Source organism: Podarcis cretensis (assembly GCF_951804945.1).
Source record: "Podarcis cretensis genome assembly, chromosome: 8".
Taxonomy (NCBI): Eukaryota; Metazoa; Chordata; class Lepidosauria; order Squamata; family Lacertidae; genus Podarcis; species Podarcis cretensis.
In genome coordinates this window covers 84,784,115-84,800,575 of record NC_137177.1, presented here as the reverse complement: position 1 = coordinate 84,800,575, position 16,461 = coordinate 84,784,115, and the positions used below count along the sequence as shown (strand labels likewise).

Sequence of the window (16,461 nt, the reverse complement as noted above, 5' to 3'; positions counted from 1 at the left end):
ACTACATTTTCCATCTATAATAAATATATTCTACGTATATCATTTTAGTTTTCCAAAGTTTCATTAACTGGCAACAGTTTTTCAAAGTGGCATTCTACAGTTGAGTAAAACAACCAGAAGCATTACATGAAAGATGACGCAGAATTTCTCTATTTTTTTCTAATCTTCAGCTAAACACCTCATCAAGAAAACAGACAATAGGTTAATGAGACTTAATTTAGTGACAATTTTGCTTTCTCATTTGCTATACGGAGAAGAAATTTTAAGTAAAAAATAAAATCAGATAAACTTAATACAATGCAACACATACTGGTTTAGCAAATTATGTTGGTCACAAAACACGTACTCTGCCAACCCAAACAAATGAAAGGAAAAATCTGCATTTTATCTTTATCCCCACCTTTGAATTTCTTAGCATTAAGAAAATGTGATATTACTTGAAATGTTTTTTATATTAAACAGCTTGCGACCAACAGAACAATGTGCAATTTACATAGTATAAATGTGTTGTTACATAGTATAAATATGTATCATTTAAACCCCTTTATAGAACTGTTTGTGTTTTTATTATGTTGGAAGCCACCCAGAGTGGCTGGGGCAACTCAGTCAGATGGGCATGGTATTATTATTATTATTGTTACTAATAATAATAATAATAATTTTAAAGGAGAGGGGGTGAGACAATAAAATGATTTAAGGTAAATTGGTAGCCATTTATTGAATACAGAGGAGAAGATCACTCATAATGTTCTGAGGTATCAATATAGTACATGCAGGTCTCATTAGCCGAACACAATGCGTTTTCAGGAAATCGTATGTTACGCAAGTGTTCACATAATGAGTAAACCATTTCAATTGATTCCTATTTTCCTTTTAGGTAAGCGTGGTTTATCTGAAACCACTTGGCAGGCCAACTCTCAAAATCTTGCAGCCTAATTAGACCCACAAGTTAGAGGTTCCCCACTACTTTGTGTAAATTGACACTTTCTGTACCTTTTTCTTGTTCTTCTATAGAATATTTTTTCTTAAGAAAAGAAAACAAATAACTTTTGCATAAACCACACTAATTTCCTGCTACTGATTGGCCACTGCTTATACGTCTGCTCTACCACTTATTCCCACCCTGGGAATAGCACCTAAGCTTAATTCACTTCTTGACCTCACCAGTTTCATCACCGTGCGTTAATAGCCAAGCAGTTAAAACCAGAGCTGTGGCAGTGGGGTGGGTGGGGGGAACCCTTCTGCTGATTTCCCCTCCTGTCCTCTTTAATGTTCCTGATCCATACTCGCAAACATAATAATAGAATCACAGAATTGTCGGGTTTGAAGGATTCCCAAGGGTCATCTAGTCCAACCCCCTGCAGTGAAGGAATCTCAATGAAAACATCCATGGCGGATGGCCATCCAGCTTCTGATTAAATACAGTGGTGCCTCGCAAGACGAAATTAATCCGTTCCGTGAGGCTCTTCGTCTTGCGGTTTTTTCGTCTTGTGAAGCAAGCCCATTGACAGCTTAGCGGATTAGCGCTATTAGCGGCTTTTAGCGGATCAGCTGATAAGCGGCTTAGGGCTTAGGAAAAGGGGGGGGAAAGGGAAAAAACCCCACAGGAACTTGCAAGACATTTTCGTCTTGCGAAGCAAGCCCATAGGGAAATTCGTTTTGCGAAGCGCCTCCAAAACGGAAAACCCTTTCGTCTAGCGGGTTTTCCGTCTTGCGAGGCTTTCGTCTTGCGGGGCACCACTGTACCTCCAAGGAAGGAAAGTCCACCACATTCCAAGGAAGACAGTTCTGCTACTGAACAGCTCTTACTAGCAGAAAGATCTTCCTGATGTTTAGTTGGAATCTCCTTTCTTGTAACTTGGAGCCATTGGTTCAGGACCTACCTTCCAGAGCAGGAGAAAACAAGCTTGCTCCCTCTTTCATGCGGCAGTCATCTTCAAATATCTAACGGGCTATCTTATCTCTTCTGAATTTACAATGTTCTGGTCATTAAGAGCTGCTCTTTTGGTTTTGTAGGTGAGATTACATGACATGCAATACCAAGGTTTTTGCCCAGAACAAAAGGCATTTTGTGTTATTTCTAAATAATTTTCAAGGACGAACTCAACAAACAACAAATTGGATTATCTAGAAAGGATTTCAAGGATAATTAACCAAATGAAATCAGCTGGTGTACACTCTTTAGCAACTGCTGCAAGTATTGATTTAGCAGTGCCCAAAATTCACAATTGCTTTTAAAAATCCATTACAGTACTAAGCGTTACTAATTTGCAGTGGCACCTTGTCAGTTTCAGAACTAGCCAGTTTTATTGGAGGTAAACAGTAATACTTCCCACTTCGCTCTCCCCAAGGTAGCCCTATACCCCATTTTCAAATCTAAGAATCTTGCAATTCCTGAAAGAACTCCATTCCATTAAAAGAAAAGAATTAGAGTCACAGCCAGATTATGATGTGCAGAAAAAGTGGAGGAATGCAAATTCTGGCAGGCGTCAATCTTTGCTTTTTCCACCCAAGCCTGCCAGATTGTTATGGCAATGGAGATGAAAGCAGTGGTCAGAACTGAAAGCTGATGAAGGTAAGGATGATAATTAAGTAGCAGAGAGGAGAAATCAAAATTGTAATTACATAGGAGTATAGGGTCAGGGGAGAAAAAAACAGTATAATAGGTTGATACTGAACTCTGTACACACCAAAGGGCCTGGACATACTCCAGATACTCAGATGAATGATAAAGTGTCATCTTCTCAAGACAGAACTCTTGGAACAGAGAGTGACAGAAGCCCCTTAGCCAAAACTATCCCAAGGTCAATAAAATGCAAAGAGAGGAAGGAGCCTAGGAGTGGAAGGAGCCTAGGAGTGGAAGGAGCTTGACAGAATGTATCCCATGATTTCAAGTCATGGGTCCAAGAGGGTTTCTTTTTGTCCTGCCACTTTCCCCAGTTCTGATTCAGCAGTTGGTTTTCTCAGGGAAAGCAGCGGGACAACAAAAAACCCTCTCAGACCTGTGACTTTGAAATCAAATGAAGGGGGAAGGGCCCCAAGTTGTGTTTTGTGTCCCTCCCCTCAATCACTCTCCTTTCTTACACTCCACTACCTTTTCTATTCTGGGCAGGTATTTAGGTATCTCTGTTCCTGTGTTGTGAGTGCAAATTTTAAAAGGACCTACAATAAGTGTCCAAGTGCAAGAACAAATGTTGTAAGCATGTTGCATAACAGGGGAAATGGGTAGTTTACTTTGTATTTATTACTACATTTGTATCTCTCATTTCATCCAAAGAGCTCCTCCACCCCCATTTTATGCTCACAACAGCCCTGTGAAGTTGGTTAGGCTGAGAGACAGCAACTGCCTCAAGGTCTCTCAAGAGAGCTTCACATGGCAATGTGTGGATTTGAACCCTGGTCTCCCAGCCCTAGTCCAACACTCAAACCACTACACCACAATGGTTGTTCTTTTGGGGGGACTGGCAGGAGGGCAAAGCACCTTAACATCCCCTTTTCCACGGCTTCCACATATATATATATATATATATATATATATATAGACCAGAAAATAGTTGAAGCAGTGGCATTTCAATTAATGATTACTGGAGTGTCTGAGGCTCCATACCAACTAAAGTCCATGAGTGTGAAGAATAACCAAACAAGCAGCTGATGAGCTGACAACAATGAACATGGGATCACCTGCTTGGACTCCCAGAAACAAAATGACTCAGATGAGGAGCAAATGGACACAAAGGTATGGTAATAAAGGTCACTCACTAAAGTGTCACAGGTGAAAAAAGAGCTTCCACACCAGCAGTGGCTGCAGATGCATAATGAGTTATTTATTGGATATTTCACAGTAAGGGGAAATCCACATTAAATGGAAAAAGTATGGCCTAGCAGTTTGATGACAACAAAGTCATATGGAGGCTGTGAAAAACTTGCATGCACGAGATACACTGATTTTACAATAAACTCATAGCTGCAAGTTTCAGCAGTAGTCCAGTTAAGAAGTCAGGTAGTCTTAAGCACACAGCAGCCTATATTGTTTACAAGGTCATGTTAAAGCAAACAAGAAGGGATTCTCATTTTACATCCCAGAAGGTGAGAAATAGGCCCAACTCTTCCAGCTGTGTGCAATTACATTCCACTTACATCTCTGTGCCACCTAAATAGATCTCAATATAATCTGGTACCTGGCTAGAGATTTTACAGGATGACTGTGAATACTGCTACTCCAACAAGTAATTTAGAAAATGGATGGTACAGAAAGCCAGCTTGTGGCATTTCTGGATTCCTCTCTGAGTCTTTTCTCTTGATTCTTTCTGTTATTTGTATCCACTGTTCGTACCTTTTCTCAGGATGTGGCTGCTGTTGCATGCTGACAGCTTATAGGAGCTGAAAACAGGGTGGGGACCAAAGGTAGACAAACTACCTCAGAAGAAGCATGCCACATCCCCCACCAGAGGTAAACTACAGTATAGCTTAATCCAGACAAAGAGGTGTATGGGTTGTTAGGGGATGGTAGATGGCTTCAACTGGCCAGCTAAACCAATATATATACACTCCAGCTTCTTTTCTTCCCCTCAAACTTGGGAAAAGAATCAGTCTTGTGCGATATTATGCTCCAATGGCCAAGGCGAATCCCACATCATCTTCTGAAACTGGCCTCCAAGCAAGGACCAAAACCATCAGATACTTTCCCATCTAAGCCCATTCCCTCCAGTCGAGAAGCAAAATTGGCAGACATTCTGCCCCTATCTACTTCCTGACACGTTTACCTGCCAAGGTGACCAAAGGTGTCTCAGTCTCAAAATTAGACCTGCTTGAAATGGGTCCAGTAGGTTTCATCCAGAACCTGGCCTAAGATGCTACCACACCTTCAATAATCTTGCCAAGATTCCTTGCAACCTCTAAACACGACCTAAAGATTGTGCCCCAATAGCTTCTATAAGGGATCTCAAGTCTTCCTCTTGCTGTTTCTAAATATGCTGCCACTCCAAGATACATTTTAGTCACTTCTGCAAATTGGCCAGTCCTGCACTGGTCAGATTCAGTCATTGGTCACTTTGTAAAGGTTCATTGGTAAACTCAGTGCCTTTAGGTCTCTCCCAAACACTTACATTTCCAGAGGCGGGAGCACCATAGCACACACTTTCAAGAAGGGATTGCAATACTTAGGAGTGTAGCTCAGTTATAGAGTATGCTTTGCACCCAGAAGGTCCACTTTCAACCCCTGGCATCTCGAGCTAGAACCCCAGTCTAATACCCTGAAGAGCTGCTGTCAGTCAGTGTAGAGCAAAATGGACCAATGGTCTGTCACAGTATGTTTAGGGAAGTTTTTAATGTTCGATGTTTTATTGTGTTTTTAATATTCTGTTGGGAGCCACGCAGAGTGGCTGGGGAAATAATAATAATATTATTATTAAGCAGCTTCTTATGTTCCTAAGATCCATCTACGAACACCTAGGAACATCTACAAACGACTTTCGAAGCCAGCAAGGAGATGATGGTTGCTGCTGCTGAAACTGTCCAATTAGGACTTCATTTTATTTCATTTTGTTGAGGGGCTTCATGCACAGGAGAGGCAGGGCAGCATATTAAATAAATAAATGATACTGCCTACAGTGGTAAAAGAGAGGCTTTATAGAGAGCTAATGGCTTAAATCAAACGATTTTCCAAGCCTGCCCAAACCTGATGACTTTTCAGTGTGACAGGAAAGAAAGGTTTCTAGAACATAGGCAAGATGCTGAATGATAGATAACCTGCAAAAAAGTGTAGCCCAGAAGGCACTCTTTAAATACAAATCTGTTCTGCAAGATTTTATTGGGTATGCAACCTTCCAGGTTCTGCACCAGGTAAGCACAATACTAAATGGTTTCATGCCCCCTTCTGAAAACGAAGAATAGTCCACTGGGAAAATGTGGTAGCAAAATTATTAAGGTTCATTTTCATTCCATATTTTAATTAAAGTTATGGTTAAACATCTTTCAGTTCAGGTTTGAATGATGCTCTAAATAAGCCACAGTTTTGCACACACTGAAATTAACAAAGTAACAGGTGCTACCACTCTGCTAACACTGGGCCATAGCAAATAGATTCCCTGGTGGCAGCAACATGGCCCAATTAGTGGCTTATATTGTGTGCAGCTTATAAAAAATGCTTTAGGCTAAAAAGAGAAGAAAAGTTTCAATGACCCACTTTGCCATAAAAGAAAAGGGAGAGCTGAAAAGCCATCAAGGAATTTTGTGAGAATGGAGGGGGAATCGTTCTTTTTCTTTACTGATACCATGAGTGCAGACTTTGCATTTTTGACAGCAACAAAATGAGGAAACTATGTATGTGTTGCAGACACCACAGAAAAAATGTTCAAGAAATTCAATAACAAAATTGTAACAGTTTCCAGCTCTCAATGGTGAAAGTATCACCAAGGATTTTCTTCCTGCATGGGATACCTTTTTTCCTGAAAGAGGCTTTGTACTAATGGTTTGCAACTGACTCTGCTGCTACTACTACTGGTGTCATAATATTTTCCCAAGATTACGCATCCCATGGGCTGTTAGCCAAATTCAGCAAAAGGGGTCTGCACAAATTCTAAAGCTATTAAATATACTTCTATTAATGTCAGAGGTGGCAGGTCTCATTCAGGCATGTCAAATGGTCCTTCTCATCCTGGATCCAGTGAAATTTAAGAACCACTGTTGAATATAGATGGACTTAGTGACAAACAGTCAATGTTTTTGGTGGTCTACACATTTCAACACCCATTTCACATTTGATTTATGCACTTTGATTCTCTAGATGTTCAGCTCAATGGATAGACAGTTTTAATTTCCATCCCTGTCCTGGACGAACTGAAAGGCACTTGTTTCACTTCTTCAGTTCATTAACTGTGAAATAGGGGGACTACAGCTCTATCTGTCTAAAAACTATGGAAACAATCTGCAGCCTTGATTGATTGATTGATTGAAAGCATTTTCTTCAGCCAAAAAGGTTCCGAGAGCAACTTACAGATCCATAAAAAAAGACAGTCCCTACTCTCAAACTTACAATTTAAAGACATGACACAAAAGAAAAGGGGGACGGATAATTAGGTACTGTGTCAGTTAAACATCAAACATGCATGAAACTGAGACTTTTGTGCTGAAAGATATTAAACTGTGCTCTGTATCGTGACAAAATTGCTGAGACACTACAATGCCCAATGGCTCCAACTTTTTGACCATGTGATTCCAATGCAGCTTAGGACATTTTAAGATATAATTTTAACATATTCCAGAGATCTCCAAAGCTGAGAGAAAGCGTCTCTCTCTCTCTCTCTCTCTCTCTCTCACTCACACACACACACACACACACACACACCACCAAATTGTCTCAGGGTCTAGAGCAGCAACTTCTTTGGGGGACCCTGGGGTTCTGTGATTATCAGTAATTTAGTATTTTATTTTCAAAGGATTTTAGCCCACATTTTTAACCACTCAAGGTAGGCTAGCATATCAACATTATACAATATTAAGATGGTATACAGCTTTCCTGGAAAACTCACAATACTATTAAAATTTGTCTGCAATAAGTACAGCCCTAATACTCACATGGCACTGCAGCAAGGGACAAGAGGATCGGACAGCACTATGCCTGAACAGACTGTGCAGCCTAGAACACTTCTACAACACGCAAGGCTCCCTAGCAGAAAAGCCTAGCACAAAGCTTGCATTTCCTATTTATTGTCTTTCCTCTTGTTACAACCCTGTGTCTTTTTCAGCAAGCCCAAAGCATGGAAGTATGTTGCCCCTGGAACACCAGTAGACTGGTTGGTCTTAAATGTAGATGCAGATTCTGGTTTTTGCTTCTGTATTAACCAGCATTTTCAGAAGTGCCACTTACAAAGTGCAAGGCAGCAAGTCACAAATACTGAAACCCAATGTGAAGTCACTTTGGCAGCAATTGATTATAAGCATATGCTAAGCCAAAGGTATTAAAAAAAAAAGCAGAATAACTTAAAGCTTCTCTCATCCCAACCTGGAAAGAAACAGCAACTTACGAAGAGGTGTATTTTTAGCACAGTGCTTAAGGAAGCAAGACTCACAACTCCTCCATAATGGTAATGCTCAGCAGGATTCATCAATTGGCAGCTCAAAAGATCTCTGGAGCTTGCAAGTTGACAGTTTATTGTGTAGTACAGGGTACACCCCCTCTTCCCATTTCTTCATATTTCATTCATTTTATGTGCTGAAACACTCCCAAATAGGAAATGTATTAATCCTAGAGAACCACTGTTCAAAGAAGCAGAACTGGCCTTCTCAACAATTGTTTTGTTTTACTAATTTGAATGGTGCCACCTTTTAACATTCAGCTGGAAGTTTGCAATTGGAAGCCTTTGCCTGAGAATCAATCCATCATGGATGCTTCCCAGGTGCCAGAATAATCTCTGTGGAGCTCTGGCAACATCCCAAGCCCAGCACTGAACAAGAAGGTTCGTCTATGCTCATACATTTCAGTTAACCTACACTGCACAAGCTGGCAGTTGAATGGAGCACATGCTAAAAAGGACAATGACATGAATACATGGGATGAAATTCTTTGGAGAAAAACAAAGGCTAGGATCCAAAGAGCTGAGCTGGACGTGGCCAAGAGCTTACATGCACCAAAAGGGCTATTTACTTTTCCCTCTGGAATGACAGACACAAACACCATAAAATTAAAATGGCTACTTTAAACATTTCTCAAAATATCTGACCCACTCCCTCAAGTCAGAGATTATAATATATTTGCTAAGAAATCGGTCATAAACTGCTTTACACCTTTCACAATGAAAAAGTCATTTGCATCTTCAACTTTATTTCCAGTTGAACTATCACTCCCTTGTTTGCCCAAGAGCATTCCTGCATGTTTCCATCTGCACAGGTTGCTTAGTCATTAGACACCTATCAGTTAAATCCTAATGAAATAATTGGTGGGTTGACATGCTGCCACCCAAAGAGAGAGATACAAATGAGGCCAGTTAAGAAATTATAATTTCCTCTCTGTACAGCCTTCCATTACTGACAAGGTGAATCACCGGTGAGAACTTCTGGAGAATGTTGCCACACCAATTAGTAGCAAAAGTAATTTCTAAGGCACATGAAAGCTTCCTAGGGCTTACAGCAGCTCCAGGTAAATATGCACCACTGACTTTGATTAAATGAAATAGAACAAAGTTTAGGTCAGTTTTTAGAAATGGCCATCTTACACACTTGCAGGGTACTCATTTGGCTCCTCTGAATTAGTTTTTTACCCTTCAATGATGCTTAGCATCACCAAGTACAGAGTGGTAGCCTCTGTCACTTAGCTTTTCCCTTGCATTTAAAATCCTCAAATCCAGAGGCTTCTTGATCGCATGGGAAATGTGTCCATGTGAACAAAGGCTCCCTTGTCCATATGGGAAGCAGCTCTGTGTGCATGACAACAGTTCTACAAAATAAACAGGGTAGCTCTTCCTTACTTGCATGGGGACATCATGTGTACACTGGAACTCCACCAGAGTTTTGCACAGAACTGATAAACTATCCAGTATGTGTGCAAGTATGGCAGAAGCACAAAAGGGTGAGAGTGAAGACGCAATACAGTGGTACCTTGGTTTAAGAACAGCCCTGTTTACGAACTATTCAGTTTACGAACTCTGCAAAACCGGAAGTAGAGTCCCAGTTTGCAAACTTTACCTCGGTCTAAGAACGGAAGCCGAACGGTGGAAGGGCACTGGCGGTGGGAGGCCTCATTAGAGAAAGCGTGCCTCAGTTTAAGAACTGTTTTGGTTTAAGAACAGACTTCTGGAATGGATTAAGTTCGTAAACTGAAGTACCACTGTATAGAACGAGATGATGACAGAGGCCTGCTCCTCAACAGATGGGCTGTGATTACCACTGGGCCCACCAAGCCTGTCTAAACCTGTTCCTCACAAGGAACATTGTAGTCAGTCAGGAAATGTCTATTAACAAGTTCCCAGCAGGAGAAACAATATCCCCCAGATAGCATGTCAGAGAGGGGTTTGGCCCACCTGACAACTCAAGTAACACCTTGATTAGAACAAACTGCCAAGCTCTGCTGTTGTTCAACTTATTTGCTCTAACCACAGAATGTAAAATATCAGAAGGGGACACGAGAGTACTTTGTATGTATCTTCGATATACCTAAGTTCATAATATTTATTGAATGAAGAATATACCAGGGCATAGTTCTCAAGTTTGGCTACATACTTCTACGTACATTGCTGAAAAATTACTATCACTGCATAATTTTCAGGAACACACATGACAGGGGACAGGTCCATGAATGACGGGGTGCCCAAATGCAGTAGGTATTTATTTATTATGATCATTTAAATCCTACCTTTAAAAGAGAGAAGTCTTTCTAAAGTGTCTTACAAAAAAGTAAAACAATATTATTTACGGTATTTTGTTAATACAAAAACATAAGTCTTGCTTCAAAGCCCACTTAAATGAGTTTCTATTCTACAGTTCTGGATCCATCACTGAAAAGGTTGTGGACTTGGTATCTGTCAATCTGATCTTCCCTAGCAGCTGTCCAGAGAACAGGTACTCCTCTTAAGAAATGTCTAAGCATACATTCAAACAAAAGTGTGAGGTACCTTCTTCCCTTTGGTGTGGGAGTTATCAGTATATGCTATGCACATTTTCTGAGATGTTTAGGTAGGAATGGGGCACCTCTGGCCCTCCAGATATTGCTAAACTATAGTTCTCATCATCCCTGGCCATTGGCTATGCTTGCTGGGGCTAAAGGGAGTTGGAGTTCAGCAACATCTGGAGGGCGAAAGGTTCCCCACAGTCACATTAAGGGGTTTAGGATAGACTAAAATTGTTTCAACAGCCTCACATAAATATACCGTATTTTTCCGTGTATAAGACTAGGTTTTTTCCCTAAAAAATAATGTCAAAAATTAGGCGGCGTCTTATACTCTGGGCCATCTCTCCCAATTTTCTTTAATCTGAGTCCCCCAAAATAGGGGCATCTTATACATGGGGGCATCTTATAGACGGAAAAATATGGTAATATGTGGTTGGGTCAAAAATAAGTATCTACTGGCCAAGAACTACTTTCTTTTCAGTAAGGCTGCAACTGAGCGGTCTTGTCGCTTCTAGATTATGAACCTATAGCAAAGCATAGCTGACACTTGAGACAGTATAAAAGGACCAATTTTTATTAGCCTACCAGACCAAAGGCCTATCTAGTCCAGCATCTTGTACCCTACAGTGGGCAATCAGACACCTATGGGCAGTCAACAAGCAGGACATAAGCACAATATTCATCTCCTACTATTATTTCCCATGTTTCTGATCCTGGAGCAAACACTATTACTGTGCATTTGACCTCCCTGAGATGGCAGGGTAAAACCACATTAAATATATTGTTTACAATCCTTCTGAAGAAGCCCTGAAACTAACATATTTTAAATGAAACTCCAACACTGCTTGCTACTACGAGTGAGAGCCTCTATTCCTGACTAGTACGCTGTGAATCTGTTATTTATAAGTGTGTTATTTCTCCATACTCCTTGTTGTGGTAACATGTAATCTCTATTCCATTTTACAACACCCTGCCCTCAAAACAGTCCCATTACTCTCCTCCTCTCTTTCTGAAATTCATAGCATATGAATAACACAAATGGGAGACCACCAGGGCTCTCCATTTCACCACAGTAGGACAGTGAGATGCTGCTGCACCAATTTACAGTCTGCCAATGTTTGGAAGCTTTATCTTTGCAACCATATGTGCCCAAACCCTTTTCTCCCCCTCCCCCCAATATGTGAAAGCCTGAATTGGCTTCCATCACCATCACTTCTAACTCTTTCTTTGCCTGAATGAATTTCTGAAGCTCGTTATTCCATTTAAATACTTTTCATGACACAATTACTGAGACGGGCTGCAAAGAGCTCTAATTAACTGTGACCTCTCTAATGAGGCAACTTTCCCAAGTTCTTGCCAAAGTGTGTGTCAGTGGTGTACTGGGGCAAGCTCAATTTTTTTTTACAGAAATAATGTATGAAATGTGTAGTAAAGAAACAAGATGAAGTGGCCAACAATACACCATAAAGTGCTGCAAGGGGCTTATTTTAAGCAAACACATTTAACGGCAAAACACTTAAGGGTTTATACTATGTGTACAATGGAAAGCTACTGGAGTGTCTCAGGTTCTAGATAAGTTGAACCAATGGCGTAGTGTAGTCAGTCAGTCAATGGACTGTCTGTAACAGAGCTGAAAAGAGTCAACTCTCCCCAACCCCACCCAAGGCACAACCATCAGACGCTCCACCCCCATCCTGGTCAATTATCCCAAGCCTCCAGTGGCTTTGCAAACCTTAGTGCCAAAATTAGCACTATCTGGCTTAGGCTCAGGTTAGACACAATATTCCTGTTCTCTGTCTGGTGGGCTTCAATGCTACCTCTTCCATCTGGTGCCAATTTACTCCCTCCTTCCTTCCATGGCTTCCTTTAATCATGGGGTGATAGATAAATATAATAACCCTTAATGTTGTTATTCCAAAAAATCCATGTCGAATTCGTAATCCATACTATACAGTACAAGAGTGAAATGTCTGTCAGCTGCAGTTTCTTTCACCTTACCAAAAGGCCTCACATATCCATTTTGATTCTGTAGCAAGTTTTACATAAATTTTCAAGCCTGGACAGCAGGAGGCTTAATCAAGCAAACCTTGGAATCATGGCACAGTCCATGATCAACTTATGGATAGGAATGCCATGGATATGCCCAGATAACTACCAGACATGCGATTTGACCATTAATGTTTGCTTAACTAATGGGTTCAACTCTATCTTTGCAAATCAGCTGTACTGTTACCAAAAAAATGAACTCCAGACCACAAGACTAATTAATCATTGCATTCTTAACTCCCCCAGAAACAGCAGATGTCAGTAACAAAAGCATAGCCTTGCAGAACTAGTAGAATTCACTTTAATAACACGGGGGGGGGGGGCACAACAGTAAAAGAAAATATGTTTGGAAATATTAAGTCTCTTTTTCACATTAAGCTGAAGGGCATGAACAAGGAATTAACCTTGCCATCATCAGAGTACAGTAATAATTTTGTCCAGGCTGCTCGCTACTAAATCTGTTACTGCTCAGGATTCTTTTTAGCAATAAGAAATAACCTTCTGCTGAGCCCCTAAACAACTGCAGGTGATCAAATATAAGCATTCAATGCAGCGCTTGCTGAACCATCCCCATTCGGTTCACGCCACCCGGCTTCTGACAAAGAACCTGTGTCACTGCAAGCCACACTGCTGGGGGAGAGGGCGGGGTGATGGAGGGAGGTGCATGAGAAAGAGATGCAGACCAGGGAAGAGATGCAAGCAGAAATGACTGACAGCAATTTCCCCAAACTACATATTTCAAACAACACACAATTGCTCTCTAACTACAGTTCAACTGCCCATATTTACTGGAGGAGGAGGCTGAAGTGGAAAAGAATCATAGCTACTTCCCTCGGCCTTTCAACAGTCATTATAACCTCTAGTCTAGATACTCAGTACTTAAGAACACCCCAGATATTTCACTGTGAAAATAATTATTGGTAAATAACAAAATAATAATAATTAAGAACACCATAAAATCAATTTTCAAGAGACTGCTCTCTGGGCAATGAAGACAGGGAGGTTTTGCCCTTCCTGGTTCAAAACAAGGTTCCGAATGCCTTATCATCTTACATCCTGCACCTTCCCTGGTGCTGAATCACCTTTGCATCATCATCATTTCAACAAATTTGGGTGTCAGACCTGGCAGGCATGTGTATGACTTGTTGCTTCATTCTCTCCTAATTATCTATCAATCTCTCCCCTAACCTAATTATGATCCTAGTGCATCAAGGCTTTTTTTGGAACAGTCAGGTGCTCCTCTCTCATCCCCACCCAAAACCATTCATCACCACCCCTTATTGAGTTTGCATCCGAGATTTCACAGCTCCCCATCTTCCATCTAGTAACCACAATCCCCTATTACTTCACAGTATATCCTCCATCACCTTCACATTGCTTCTCCTAAGCTCCTTTCACCCATTCCTCACTCTTCTTGCTCCTCACATTTTACCAAAGCCTAAAGGCAATTTATCCAGTCTGCTCACTAACCAACATTCCTGTGCCCTCAGCATACCTATAAGCCTTCTCATTTTGACTCTTCATCTTATCCCCACTCCCCTTTTGGCCTTCTCTTCAATCTTACCCTAGCTTTTACTAACTGGCACCCCACCTTCAATTATTGCTCTTTGTGATCCCTCACCCTTTCTTTTATTCCCCTTCCTCATATTCCTTCCAACTTAATGCCCACTGTCACATATTTCTTCTGTCCTCTTTCATTCTTTCAAATCTCTCCATTTCAGTAACCCACCATTTTTTATCCTCCATACCAGAGTTTTCACATCCTACCTTATTCCAAAGCCTTGATTTGGGGGTACACCCAATTCCGACACTTCTCCTAAATGATAACATTTCTTCCCAACACCACAAATTCTGGAGACACTCCCCCCCCCCCCGAATTGATACCCTGTCTTTTCTAACCTCTTGATTTAGGGTACTGCATACACATATGAACATCTCATCTTTTACTCTTCCGCCATCCCTATCCTTTGGGGTTGTAAAAGATGTCAAAATCATCCCCTAACTCTGAAAGATCTTAATAAATTGTTGATTAAAAACATCACCATCACCGTCATCACTGAGAGGAGGAAAGAAATACAAAGGAGAATAGATTCCTCTTTATCCTCTGACTAATTATGACCCTTTGGCATCTCTCCCCTCTCTACCACCCCATTCACCTTGACATCCCCTCCCCAATGTTATTGTTAAAGCCCCTTTAAGGAGGTCAGATGTTGGTGGTGATGATGACAACCAATGCTGATGAATGCCAGATCCACCCACCCATCCACCAATCTTATTGTTAAAACAGCCCAATTATGATTGTGACAAGATGCTCCCCTAATCTTAACGCTACTTCACAGGGAAGGGATAAATATAATGATGTAGAATAGATGAAGGGATAAGCCCACTCTGATGAGGTGAAAAGCCCACTCTGATGAGGTGAGCAGGCCCTGAAGATGATGATGAAGAAGAAGCAGGATGGGGCCGAATTCCACCCCACCCACACAATCCATCGCTAAATTGCAGGGATGAGGATGCTGACCTGATTCCTCGCCCCATACACGCTCCATTTATAAGCCTAAACTGGGGGGGAGGGGGGGGAGAGAGAGAGAAAGTGTGTGTTTACAGTTGTGGCGCTAGTGAAGAACAGATTCCCCCTTCCTGCCCCACCTTATTGTTGAAGAGGAGGAGGAGGAGGAGGAAGGCCAGCCAGGTCCAGTCCCCGTCTCCCCCCTCCCCCTGCGCCCTCCGCATCCCGTTTCCCTCCTCCTCACCTCCAGCTCCGTGTCTCCCGGCTCGGCCACGCCGATGATCTCGCTGGGCAGCTCGGCCAGGTCCGTGACCCGGATCAGCCCGTCGTGGAGGAAGATGGTCTCCTCCTTCACCGACAGCCACTGCGCAGAGTCTGCCGCGGCGGCCGCTGCCGCAGCAGCCGCCGAACCCGACGCGCCTGCCGGGGACCCCATCAGGAGGAGGCGGCGGTGGCGGGTGAAGCCGAGGCGGCGGCGGCGGCGTTGACAGCACCTGCCTCAGCGTAGGGGAGGGGAAGGGATGCTGTTGCTGAGGGAGGGAGGCGGATCCCTTCAGCCCCCCGCCATGGCGGGGAGGAGCCGAGCCAAGGAGAAAGAGGGAGAGGAGGAGAAAGGGGAAAGCGGGGGGAGAAGGGATTTCTTTGGGGGGGGGTGGGTGATGAGGGTCGAGGGGGGGCCCAGTCAGTCAGGCGGTGCCTCTCTCCCCCTCTCCCCTCTCCTCTCCCTCACACACACAGGTGACAGCGCGACGCCATGTTGGAGGCGGAGGGCTGCTGAGGCGGAGGGACCAGCATGCACCGCGCGCGCCGAACCGTGATAGAAAGAGAGCGAGGGGAGCGAAGCGGGAGGCCGCGGCCAGCGGGCGGGAGTGACTGACAGGTGCGCGCGCTCCGAAAGGGAGGGGGGAAAGAGCGGCGGCGACGACGACATCGACGACCGGGCCGCTCACTGGCCGCCAGGGAATAAGGAGCCCGCCCCCTTTCGAGCCGGTTGGCTCCGCCCACCTCTCTCCCCCCTCAGGCGCCTCCTGCCTGCTCTCCTTGCGGCGGCTTCGCTTCTTTGCTTTTTTAATTTCCCTCAGAAAATTAAAAAAAATTCGGCTTGGCCCAAGGGGGAGAGTTCTTTGTCTCTCTCCCTCTCCACCGAACCGTCGTCCTCGCTGCTTGTACCTACTCCGTGTGTACATAGCGTGTGGCAGAGCTTCATAAGCAAAGAGCAGAGGGTCCCTGCCCTCAAGGAGCTTCCAAATATGTCTCTGTCACCTCACAGGGTACATGCCCCTCAGCGCAAATAATAAAACTT

At 42.9% G+C, this 16,461-nt stretch overlaps 1 protein-coding gene across 4 annotated transcripts in view; it reads right to left on the bottom strand.

Annotated features, from left to right (window-relative positions):
• The window catches only part of HECTD4 (HECT domain E3 ubiquitin protein ligase 4), a 117,366-nt gene extending 101,447 nt beyond the window's left edge, over positions 1-15,919 (bottom strand). For 3 of the 4 annotated variants that reach the window (XM_079986632.1, XM_079986635.1, XM_079986634.1), the window contains exon 1: positions 15,403-15,919. In XM_079986632.1, the coding sequence (XP_079842758.1) occupies positions 15,403-15,594 (192 nt within the window). In that variant the 5' untranslated portion in view covers positions 15,595-15,919. The remainder of the gene's footprint in view (positions 1-15,402) is intronic. The other variant, XM_079986633.1, reaches the window with a different exon arrangement.
• Positions 15,920-16,461: the final 542 nt, after the last annotated feature.